This window comes from Saccostrea cucullata, unplaced genomic scaffold (assembly GCF_032062105.1).
Source record: "Saccostrea cucullata isolate Sc308-1 unplaced genomic scaffold, CSIRO_AGI_Scuc_v1 ctg6476, whole genome shotgun sequence".
NCBI classification, from domain to species: Eukaryota; Metazoa; Mollusca; class Bivalvia; order Ostreida; family Ostreidae; genus Saccostrea; species Saccostrea cuccullata.
This window is the reverse complement of record NW_026933387.1, coordinates 7,026-20,298: the sequence shown is the minus strand read 5'-3', so window position 1 is coordinate 20,298 and position 13,273 is coordinate 7,026. Positions and strand designations below refer to the sequence as shown.

Below are 13,273 nucleotides of genomic sequence, written 5' to 3'. Positions count from 1 at the left end.
ATGAAGACTTTGAAACACTTATTAACACATGTGAAATGATAAATATTATTATTTATAATGATTATTCATTTTAGGATCGGAATCATATTTTTTGATAGACAGACTCAATCGCAGTCATATTATTTGTGGATGTTTCCTGTGCATTTATGAACTATCACGCTAGATTTTTTGAATGAAGTACTGTATGTGTGCTAGTAGCATACATATATAAATAGCTGAGCACTCTTAGATTTAGTTACATCTTTAAAGAAGCTTAAAGCAGGCGACACATACGTTCATTGGAACACTCCAGTTCATACTTATTGTTCTAATATTATTTACACACTAAACTCTCTAGGAATGTTCCCTTTTTTCGACCAGGACAAGGAGCACACGGCGAGTGATGCTTACTCCTCCATGACACCTGATCCCATCTCTGATGTGTGAGATGCCCGTGTTTGATATGTTCCTCATTTGTATTGTTAGAATGAGACTTTTGAGTTTGAATATATTGTTCGTTATCTACATATTTCTCAAAAACGACGTAGTATATGTACATATATACGTATGTCATACGTTAAAGACTGGAGCGCTATACTCAGTTCAGTAACTGCAATTCGTTGGCTCACGGTGGTAACTAAGTGTTGCAAACAAAACCAGTTCAAAAACAATTTAGAGAGTAAGGCGACATATGCTTTCCGCTTATATGGTTACGGGGCTCGTGTACTCGGGGATAAGTGAAAGAATCATGGTATTGGGGCTAAAATTGACCTCTTAGTAAGATTTAGGGAAATTGCGTTTAAATGAAATATCTATTGTTAAAATAAAATCATAATTTACTTTTGACCAAATATAACTTTATAAAAGCGTCCCTAATTTTAATTATTACATTTAATTTATTTATTCATATCCCTTCGAAACTTAATGTATGTTATGGTCACAATGTGTGATTAAAATTTCATGGGTACCGGTACATGTTTAAACATAGGAGGAAACCGTTGAAAAGTTTCGGAACAGCAAGATGACCTAGACCTGAGAACGATGTGACCCCCGTTTTTTTTATCTTGTTGAGTTGGGCGCGTTGGCCTGTTTCACTCCACATCGATCTGGGCTTTAAATGTTTTTTTCAAACTTTTTTTTGAAAACCTTACATAACTCATAAAATAGCTAACATGTACACAAAGTACCTCGCATGCTAAATCTCATGCAACCTGTCTCAGGGTAAACATACATATCTCTCAAAATTCAACAGCCAAAATTTAACCTAGAGAAGAATGATCTCATGCTTTATATAGATACTTCCTAAAACACGTCATAATTAGATTAAAACTTATAAAAATCGAAAATATCCATTTGCTAGGAGAATTTTTGAAGATTTTCGCTGGAAAAAAACCCCCATCAAATTGATGTTGAATCTGTCCAGGTCCTTAAAAAAATCGCAGAATACCGTAATTTGTAAGGGGACAACTGCACTTTACCGGTACGTCCAAATAACATGGAAATAGCACGTGTTCCTTCTCTATAAGAGAGTCACGCGTCAGCGTGACGATTTCGCTAAAAAGGCAATAAAATGCAAAAATAACCTATTTTTTGAATTCCTCGTCATTTTTCATGTTAATAAACTTCGTTTAATTAACGAAGTTATTAATTAAAACTAAAAGCACTTTCAAAACAAACCTTTGGCTTTCATTTTATCGGCCACATTCCAAAGTCGTGATGTTGTTAAGCACGTGACTTATTTCAGTGCTGTGATTGGTCATGGTAGGTGACGTGAAATAGAAAGTTTGGCTTCCACTCTATTTGATTGTAAACAGTGATTCTCATGCACCTTATTTACGATGATTTGTGTTGTGTTTTCTATGAATGGATATTTTTAATTGACTGACTGCAACATACTAGAATTTTTGGAAATTTTAGCGATAAATGTGATCCTTAGTTTATGGAAATGTTGAATAAGTGGAGGGGCAAACCTTGTAAACATGCAGTGAGGACGGTCTTGTTTCGAGAAACAGCAATCGGCAGTATAAGAAAAATGAAACGTAAGAGTCACATCTTAGATTTCTGGAAACAGAGCTGCAGTAAATCCTGGATTTACGAACTAAAATTTATCTATTTCAATTTGCAAAACACTGGATACTTTACAATCATTGAGACCACATGGAATGCAGTTATATAGGAAATCTCTACTAAAACAAGAATGCACTAGGATAGTGGCTATAATTTAAAATTGACGTTTATCTCCTTCATCACCCATAAAAACGTATTTACAACTCATCAAAAAAAAGACACAATGGTTCTACATGTATAGTGACACGTAGGTGTGGCCCCGAGTCTTAACGCAGATTTATCTAACGACTAAGGTAAGTTTGTTTTATTTATTTTTACGTATTGGGGGCTGCCGCCCCCACACCCCCGCTTAAAAAAGCGAAAACCCATTTAGATATCTTTTTTTCTCGCTTCGAGAGTTTCTTACACAACAAAATGGCGTCGCCCATCATAGTTGATACGTTGCTAAGTTTTTACGCCGCGCACTCTCACGCGCGGATCTAGAATCAAAATGGCGGCCGTACCGGTAAAGTGCATTCTATCCAAATTTACAAAACCTAAACTGTTTGAGTGCCATTTAATCTTTAAAATTATTTAGATTTGATATCTGTCTTTTGTTAGCAAAATAATAGCTACGCTGTAAGTTCTATGACGTCACAATACAAGTCGTCATAAAACGTCACAATACAAATTTGTCATAAAATAACAATACAAATCGTCATAAAACGTCACAATACTCCAAAGCAACTTTGTTTGTGAAAGATATCTAGTGAGTTCAACAAAATCAAAATGCTGGACAGCATTAAAAGGACTCTAGTAAGAAATAAATCTTGTTTGTATGCAGTATGCACTTGACATTTATAAGAATGTATGAGGACGATTTAAAATGTTTTCGTAATGTTGACGAACTTTTTCGTTGTTGTCGGGAAGGGATGGATGTTTATATAGAGGACTATTGGGACAAAATACAAATGGCTATTCGGAAAATGCTTAATTAACTTTTCAAAAAGATTATCCGAAGGTTATCCATCCATTTCCATGCAATTTATGTTCAAGTTTAAAAGGGTACTTGTCCCTGCAATGCATGGGCAAGGGAGAGTCCTGTGACAATTTATAAAAACTATAGATGGCCTAAGGCTTTATATAAAAGTAAATAGGAAAATCTTTGAAAAAAAAAAAAACAGAAATGTGAAGTTAACAATGGGTAATGGCTAGGGGTATTCCTTGAAAACTGTTCCGGTACACCTCATTTTAATTTCTTTCTTCAGTTACAATTTGTAAAAAAAAAAAATAATAATTTCTTTTTAAATCTTTCTTTCAGCTTGTGGAAGAGAAATATGTAAGAATATTTGATAAAGTGTTAGAGGAATTCATGAAGGTTCTAGATATGGTAATATTTAATGTATTGTAATTTAATTTAATTTTAACAGCATGTGAAAATTGAGTCTGTAGAAATCAATGTATTGCAGAAAAAGAGAATACATTATTATGTAGAACATGTACATGTATATATCAAATTGATTTTGAACAGTCTTATTATTTTCATGTACACAAACATATAATAATCATATTAAATTACTTTATATAAAATTTAACGGTTGTTGTACATGTTTTAATTAGTAGCATGCATATATAATTTATTTCCTTATGTAGCTGAAGCAAGACAGATTTATGTGCGAGGGGACTGGCTTGCAGACTTTTACAAAGGTTTGTAAATAATGTCTTAAAGATATTGGTAATACAATCATACAAATTTATGTCATTAGTCCAAACTATATTTATTGTAATCAATTACATTTAAATTTTTCATAGCATATTAAATCTGGCCTTCATTTATTGTTTTCATATATAGTCATTTTTGATGCAAGTGTTCGAAGAAGAGAAAGGAAAACTCGAAAAGGACATTGCAGAGGATATATGCCTCAAGGCAGCACACATGATAGTGGTAAGTATTTATAAATAAAAGAAGAGAAAGTGTACCTAGATAATGTATGAACTATTTTATGTAACTCTGTCATTTACTTAAAATTAAATAATTTAAATATAATTTTGCGCTTGCCAAACTACGTCCGTCAATCACATTTGGTGGCAGATTTATTTTTGTAGGGCCATCTTTTTGCTGTATACTTATTTTTTTTTTTTAATATTTCTTGTATCTAAAAGTATGGTACAGATCGAGAGCCATTTATGATGGATGCATATGACCCTCGCCAGGTACAGATCAAAGCAGTGGTAAGTAAAAATAATTAAAGTTCTTTTTATTGGAATTTGAAATTATATGTTGCTGGTTTATATGCATCTAAATCTTTTTCGTTAAATGTGAAACAAAAATAGGATACACATTTAATTAATGCTTGGGCACTTAATCCTACTTTTTCTTTCTGGACTTTTTTCTTAGCACTGGAGTTTGACTGATAACCAATATTTCAGAGTGTTTGATTACTAGTATTGCTATTTTCCCTGTGTATTAGATGTGTATCACATGGTACATAAGAAAATAAATTTAATGTTAATTAAGTTAATATTCAAGTAGATATATGCATTTAGGTCATATATATATGAGAATTAGATAATTATATTTGTTCAAAAACCTTACTGGTCTTTTATGATTTGTCTCAATTTCTGGTAATTTAAGTCCAATCAACTAAACATAATGAAAAATTAAGACACCGTGTTGAAAAAATAAATCTGTTTTATCTTTTCTAGATTTTCCTCAAAAGTATAAAGAAGAGATTCAAAGAAGAACTCAAAAAAAATCCCGACATAAAATTGAACATCTTTAATGAAATGATGGTAATTAGTATATATATATATGTGTGTATTGTTCATGTTTTGTTTTAATAAAACCCGAACATCATGAATTAATTGTTTTGAAGAAATAGGTTTTACAATATGGCTTTTGCTAATTAAATGTTTTTCATAATGTGTCTTTTACAGGCAGAAGAAAAGACTGACAAGAAAAACGAAGTAAGTTTAATCTTTTAAACTTGACTTTTTAAAATGCATGAATACTTATATGTTGATGGGTTATAGTATCACCTCAAACACCTAAGATTAATATCTACCCAATACACAGTATTGACTCCTCAACACATGTATTGGATTATATGTTTTAGATTAAAATTAAACTTCCTCTTTAGACAAGCTTGAGGATACTTAAAAAATATGTTCAGTTCTTTGTTTTTGTTTTTAATCTCACTTGAGATAAACATTAACATGTTCTATTCTGATTAAAGAGTGCTTGCTACTAGCATACATATACATCTGCCTGTCATGAACTGTATGTAAACTTTTCAAATTCTAGAACTACTTGGTCAAATTTCAATTAAATTTTTTCTAAAGAAAGGCTAATCTTTCATTGAATTTTAGCATCTGTGACTATATAATTTGGTGATCCTAAAAATAGATATGTTTATGTACGTTTAGATTCTGATTTTATTTATTTTTTTTAGGAAGCAGCAATAACTGTTCAGTCCTTTATGCGACAATGTACAGAACAAAGGAAGTATGGTAAATTGAAGAAGTCAGCACGGATAATACAGAGTCAATATAGAGCATGTCATGCCATGAAAGAGACCCAAAAGAAATACTATACTCTGAAAGCGTCAGCTGTGACCATGCAGGCCTGTTACAGAGGCAAGCGGGCCAGAGACCTCTACCAAAGAATGAGAAAGTCTGCAGTACTGATTCAGGCTGCAATCAAAGGGTTTCTAGACAGAAAGCACTTAAAGGAACGCCGTGCCCTCATAAAACAGGTATATGAAACAATTTATTCATGGAAAATTTTATTTTAAAATCATTTCTGATGATAACAAGATGTGTTCGTAAATCACTGATGCCGCGGTGTGGTAGCTAATATACTTGTACATGTACAGTAAACCTCGGTCATAACGAAGTCAATGGGACCCATGAAATTATTTCGCTACATACGTAATTCGTTATAATCGTATAAGAAATTCATTTAAGGAATAACTGTCTTATTTTTCGATTTCATGATGTGATCAATCGATTGGCTTGCGTGATAATTTGCATAAACGCCGAAGACGTTTATGCATAAAATTATCACGCAAGCCAATCGATTGATCATCATCATGAAATTGAAAAATAAGACAGTTATTTCTTATATTTATATGCTTTGATTCCGCTAATCCACGTGCTCCAAGCCCTGCTTCTGTCTAGCTGTTTGTCCCGACCAGCACGTGGTTTTTTTTTTGGAACCGCACAAATACAAATACATGGGACGTTGCGCACGGTGTTGGTTCTACAATATCTAACTCTTTATGTCGCAAAGAGATTGGCGGTTTCACGATGTCATATTTACTTTAAATTAAAAATAAAATTATTTATGTTATCCAAAGTAATAAATAATTCTTTTAAAGAGTTTACAAATATTTTTACTATGATGAGACGCTACTCATTATTGGTCATTACGGTGAAATTCTCGTGTCCGACGTTACACCAGTTATTGTTCGTGCAACTACAAGGTATGAAAAAATGCTCTTACAATCCTCTAAATTAAATAAAATTTAGGGGATACAATAAGATATATGCATTCTTTAAGATATTTTTGCGTTTCTAACATCATTTTATCAATTTCGTAAATTTGAACTGGATCTACAGTGCGTAAGTAAAATGTCTAACTGAAAAAAATTGTTTCCTTACATTGACATTAGCCGAATGGTGATGTGTACCAGACATAAATTCCAGACAAACATAAATTTTGGTAAAAAATCCTTTAGTACATATATTTCTAAGTTTAATAGAGTTGATACATATTATATTACTTTTCCAACGTAAATATTAGGAAGGCTTTCTTAAGTGTAGCCATTTTGTTATACACGCACGAGTCAATGCATTGTTACTTAACATGTCTTATTTACATATCAAAAATATATAAATTAATGTAAGATATATACCTATAATTACTGTAGCTTAAAAGAACATGTAATACTGTATTAAATAATTACATAATTTTTACAGTAATGGTCTGCATGAAATAAATACAAACATCAATAAAAGTGTAGCCATTTTGTCACAGGTACGAAAAACGTCATTTTACGCATTACGTATATATATACGACGTCGGGAGCATCAAATTATTATTGCCGTGCTTTTTTTTCCTGCAGGTCCGTAGTACCAGGTACCGCAGTACATCCCCATCCCCCGATATTCAGCCCCGGAGCTTGTTGGACATTTTTTTTTCACAAATTATATTTATTATACTTAATCATCATGTGTATCATAGGGAAAAAAATCATGAAAACCCCCAAATACTATCGTTCCACTGAAAAATACCCCACTGTACGAAGCATACAATATAAGAGCACCCCCCTTCTTTGACCAAAAATAGTAAAAGATTTGATTTTGGAAATTAACCAGATTTTCAATAATGATAAAAAGTCTCCATCCCTCCTTTTAAATGCCCCCCCCCCCCCACCCAATTTATAAAATTGATACTTGAGCTTCAAGATGATTTTTTTTATGTTCTGTAGTATTCAAGACTAGACTAATCAGCAGCCTACTAAGCAAGAAAATTTCAATCCAATATATATAAGACAGACAAGATTAGATAGCGATTACCTATCATAAAAAAACATATTCACAACACAAATATACATTATGATCGGCACAAAAAGTGTAATTAAAAAATCTAGTCTTGCACTCAGCATATATTTTTTTTTAGATTCAAAATGACGACCAGTTCCATGGAAATGTAGGAAGTGTGAAAATTTTAACTCTCATTTTTTCTATACAACCAAGGCGCATGCGGACGCTATATAGAAATAGAAAACTTGTAAAGACCTAACTGAAAAAAAAAATGAAGGAGAAATGGTTGAAAGGGAAAGCTACCTAAGTGTTTTTCTTTAAAAGACAGGCATTGCAAAAAGAGAAAAAATAGAAAGAGGAATAAAGGATATTCACCGAGTGCGTTTGACATTTCAGTGATTAAAAATTTACAATTTATTTATAGATTTATTAATAAATATCTAAATATTTCAAAAAGAAGGTTCAAACATTGATTTTGTGTCCTGTTACATTATTTTTGAAAAAATAAAATTCATTTTAAAATCTGTAAAATGTATGTATAAGTTTCAAAGTGTTTTAACAACGTTGTGACTTAAATAACGCTATTTTGACGTAACGTCAATGTGTACCAACACCGTGCGCAACGTCAAGGGGAAATAAAGTACATTTACAATTTGTAATTTTATCTCGGACAAAGACATTAGAAATGTAAATATTAAATTATATAGCTCGGGATCAAAGATCACTCACTCAGACTTCGCTATATCCGTAAATTCGCTATATCCGTGTTTGTACTAAACGAGTGACTTGTTTGTTGCTGTGGCCCATATAACCTCGTGAAAATTAATAACATGTAGAATTTTACGTACAGCATTGAATATTTAATTTTTAGACTTTGATTAATCTATTTTTTTTCAGGAAGCAGCAATTACCCTTCAATCTTTTTTGCGTCAATGTATACAGCACAAGAGGTACGTGAAAATGAAGAAGTCAGCACGGATAATACAGGGTCGATATAGAGCATGTCATGCCAGGAAAGAGACCCAAAACAAATACCTTGCATTGAAAGCAGCAGCTGTGACCATGCAGGCCTGTTATAAAGGAAAGCGGGCCAGAGACCTCTACCAAAGAATCAGAAAGGCTACTATACTGCTTCAAGCTGAATCCAAAGGGTTTCTAGCCCGAAAGCACTTAAAAGAACGCCGTGCCCTCATTAAAGAGGTATTAATGAAACAATTTATTCATGGAAAATATTATTATTTTAGAAACAGCATGATTAAATACTGATGATAACGAAATATGTTTCTAAAACTCTGATGCTGCAGTATGGTAGCTAATGACAAGGGTTGTAGTCTCTAAGTGCACATCATTATATCCAAAGGTAAAGGTCAAAATGTCAAAAATATGCATCACTTTGTGAAGACAAGAAACAACTTTGCAGTGCCATCATAAAACTGCTAGATGGGACCATTTTTTATGGAAACAAGATGTGCATGTTTGTGAACTACTGATGCCCCTGTATGGCAACATTAAGCAAAAATTAAACTTTTCGTAAATGCAAATTTTATATATTGGTACCCAAAGTAGGGTATTCTTACTGGAAATACAACTGGCCTTTGAAAGTCGGCCAAGGTTTAAGTTTTTCATAATTTCGGAAATCTCTAAGGTCAAGGTCAAAAGGTCAAGGTAGTTGGTATCCAAATAAAGATCTTCTTGCAAGGATATGAAAAGTATGAAAGCACTAGCCCTAACTGTTTAAAAGTTATGTTGAAGGTTTGTTTTTTAAAAGTAGATCCAACTCAAAGGTCAAAGGGTCAAAGTTCCTGGTATCCAATAAAGGGTCTTCTCACAAGGATTACATAATTATGTGAAGTATGAAAGCAATAGTCCTTAGCCTTCAAAGTTATGGCCAAGGTTAAAGTTTTTCCATAAGTATGGAAATCTCCAAGATTAGGGTCAAATTGTCAAGGTTGTTGGTATCCAATGAAATATCTTTCCACGAAAAAAAACACATATGAAGTATAAAAGTCCTGGTATCTACTGTTCAAAAGACATGGCCAAAGTAAAAGTTTCAAATTTTTTTGTAAAAGTGGGTCAAACTCCAAGGTCAAGGTCAAATTTGTTGGTACCCAAAGAAAGGCCTTGTCACAAGGAATATACATATCAAATATAAAAGTCTTAGCTCAACTAAATCAAAAGTTATGGGCAAGGTTAAAGTTTTTGTAAACAAACAGACAGACAGACACAACAAAAATTAAATGACCCACCCACCCCGAAACTTAGTTTACAGGGGAATCAAAATCATTTTAAAAATAGCATGATCAAATTCTGATGATAAATAAAGAAAACAAACAGCTGCCAAAATACAAATATCAATTATACCCAGGGTTGTCCCTATGACCTTAGGTTTGGAGAATTTCCCCACCTTACATGTAACAACTATAGTGAAATAATTTCCTTTCTAATTGCCCCTCAAGTCCCTGATAGGGGAAGAATACTGTAAACGTATTACATTTGGCTGAGTATTCTTTTAAGCGGCTTTGGCGGAACGCCGCAACCGCTAAATCAAATACAAAGCTGCAAGTTTTGCCTATATACACATAAATAAGAATTGCAAGAAATGCGATAAATCAAATTTACGCTAACTTAGTTATAAACTTATTTTCAAATATTGTACACACTAAATAAAATATATTTACAGTATATGCATGTTTGGAATAATCAACATTTTTTACCTTTTAGATTTTCTAAGAAAACAATTATAATTCCTTCCTTTATTGCATTGACTTAAGGTTCATAAACCCTCTGCTCGCTCATATGAAATTTTTCTTCAACTTTTATGATTTTCCAAAGGAAATGTATATGCTGAATAAAATACAAACAATTTTAGCATGGCTTGCTGGGTAAAATTTGCCAAAAAAGGCACTTAAACTTGACAACTTTATAAAGGAATAATAGACATTTGTGTCATTAAGAGTTATCTTTCATCAGAATATCAATGTACCTTAAAGCAATTTACTGCATCATGAATTTCAAATTCTTGAAATCTTAAACTAGGTTGGTGTCCAAAATAAGAAACCTTTATATACATGTATGTAAATTGATGGCTTGTTTGTTGCTGTGGCCTATATAACTCCTGAAAATTATAATTACATGTAGTAAATCACAGCACTGAATACAGTGTACTTAATTTTAGATTTTTATCAATCTATTTTTTATTAGGAAGCAGCAATTACCATTCAATCTTTCATGCGTCAATGTATCGACCAAAAGAGGTACGTGAAATTGAAGAAGTCAGCACGGATAATACAGAGCCGATATAGAGCATATCAAGCCAGGAAAGAGACCCGAAAGAAATACCTTGATCTGAAAACAGCAGCTGTGACCACCCGTACGAAATTTAAGTCACGTATTTTTTTTTAAAATCCAGGCGTATTTTAATCTAAAAATCCTTGTAGAAATCTCTATTGAAATGAATATATAAAACCAGGCGTATAATGTAAAATACAGGCGTACACGAGGCGTAATCCTCCCGTATTTTTGGCCGAAATATGCAAATGAGTACGCCTGGAAATTCAAAATACGTCTGGAAATTTTAAAAATAGAATTACGCCTAGATTTCAAGCATACCCTAAAAAATACGCCTGCAAAATTAATACGCCCGTATAAAAGAATACGCCCGTACAAAAAAATACGCCTGTACAAAAAATATGCCTGCTTTAAATAGATTTGAATGAAATATTAATTATATTACAGCAATGGTAGCTACAACTTTAGCATGAATATTAATGTACAATCAACTTTAGTACAAAGATTTTTGACTACGGTACATATACTAAAAAAGATTAGACAAATTAAGCTTAGCATACATCACTTTTATTTTCTTAATATTTTTCAGTGTGATAAAATGTAAATGAGATTCAAATAAAGGATTGTCATTAAAATTTAAAAAAACATAATCTTACATTTACTATTTCAAAGCACAAATACATGTTAGAATATATTAACCGTTTCACAGCATTTTAACATCTAAGGCTGAGTTTTATAGTAAACAGTTGAAACATTCCAATAATCACAGTGAATCACAGTTTTGAGAATCATGCCGAGTACTCCTGTCATTCTTTTTACTCCTAAATTGGCATAAAAGATGAAAATCACAAGCAATTCTGTCATTCATGTTTCACATCACATTCCCCAATCACATTTTCATAGATTGAAATATTCACAAAAAGAAGTTTGAATGTTTTATAACTAGCATTGCAAACAGTCATCTTCTTCCTGATGCAATCTTCCAATGGCTGCAGTTTACTGGCAATTGCATTTATGGAAAGCTATGCTGCTGGTCAACTCTTAATATTGCAAGATCTTTTCTCCTCCTCTTATGACCATTTCATCATTCAATCAATTTTCCAACTGTGATAAGGATTTAGATGTAAATCATTTTCTGGGAAAAGAAAAACACTAGAAAATAATTCATGTAATTCAAAATACTACTGACCCAATTTTCAATCATTAAAAGTATACACGCTATAACTTGCGCCAGTTAAAATACGATTGGAAATTGATATAATTTGTTTATCATTAAAAGTTAGGAAAATACTGTAAATTACACCATTAAAATAAAATGCGTTACAAAGTTATCAAATTATATTTTTTTATTATCCTGCAAGGAAAGAAAAATAGCTATTTATATATAAATCAATCACGTGACGCCGTTGCTACTTTTAGACTGATAAACACACGTGGCGTTAAGAAAACAAGGTAGGCCGTTTGAGATACTACTCACTTTTGACGTGGATGGCAAGCGTCCTACTTAATGGTACTTATCTTTTAATGTATTTTCAGTATCAACCATCTTCTCCGTAATGATGCATATTAACCTTATATTAATAATTGTTGTCAAAATGCAACATACCTCGTTGTCTGTGATTTCCCGTGGACCTGTGTTTCTATATTTAGACCTACTTTTTACGCACTTCCTTCATCAATATTCACGAAAAGACTGAGTTCTAAATTCCTAGATATTGTTTAATTGTTTTGTTATTACAACGAAATCTATAATACAGTTTTGTGGAAAGTATTATTTTTCATTACACTTCATGTGTTTTAAATCATGAATCATTTTGTTTCACACGAAATTCTGCGTTCATATAGCCTATATGACTTTAACATCTGGCTCTGCAAATCAAAAGCAAATGCAGCTGTCTTTTATTTTCATAGATAAAAAGTTTCAATGTTAAGCTATGTTTTCAAAATATTTACCTCTTCTACACCATCTGTACTTTGTTGTGGCTTTCTCTAATCTCATTGTTCTTCATGTTCTTGGCATGACCTGCCTGGTGGTTTAAAATTGGCGCAAATACTTGGATGCAGATGCTGTTGTTTACAACCCCCTAGTAAGCTTAACTCTTTTATGATTTCTGGAAGTTCTACTCAGTACAATTTGTAATTTTTGAATAAAAATGCTGTTTTGTTTACAGAACATAAAAATAAAATTCCATCAATGACTATAAACAAGCTTAGGTGTATTCACTTTATGAATTCACTTATTTTATAAGATATTAGGGTGGGAAATAGAACTGCTGTACACAAACCGGATATAAATTGATAAGCCGTTCTTTGGTTTACAACATCACAGATAAGTCGTTCCTAAACATGCTCAACACATCTGTAAGTAATTAGCACAATCCCAGCAGTTAGGCTAGGGAAGTGAAAGTTGATG

The 13,273-nt window shown here is 32.4% G+C and overlaps 1 protein-coding gene and 1 long non-coding RNA gene across 2 annotated transcripts; one reads left to right on the top strand and one right to left on the bottom strand.

Annotated features, from left to right (window-relative positions):
* The first annotated feature begins 2,536 nt into the window (after nucleotides 1–2,536).
* LOC134238154 (abnormal spindle-like microcephaly-associated protein homolog) lies at nucleotides 2,537–11,333 on the top strand. Its single transcript, XM_062720271.1, has 11 exons — nucleotides 2,537–2,551; nucleotides 3,347–3,415; nucleotides 3,679–3,732; nucleotides 3,878–3,970; nucleotides 4,189–4,257; nucleotides 4,732–4,818; nucleotides 4,963–4,992; nucleotides 5,478–5,780; nucleotides 8,470–8,772; nucleotides 10,774–10,942; nucleotides 11,308–11,333. The coding sequence occupies exons 1-11, from the start codon at nucleotides 2,537–2,539 to the stop codon at nucleotides 11,331–11,333; spliced, it is 1,218 nt and encodes a 405-aa protein (XP_062576255.1).
* A 78-nt stretch (nucleotides 11,334–11,411) lies between these two features.
* Nucleotides 11,412–12,865, bottom strand: LOC134238156 (uncharacterized). Its single transcript, XR_009985948.1, has 2 exons — nucleotides 12,814–12,865; nucleotides 11,412–11,995 (listed from the first exon to the last, which is right to left on the bottom strand). It is a non-coding gene; the product is annotated as an uncharacterized LOC134238156 (long non-coding RNA).
* Nucleotides 12,866–13,273: the final 408 nt, after the last annotated feature.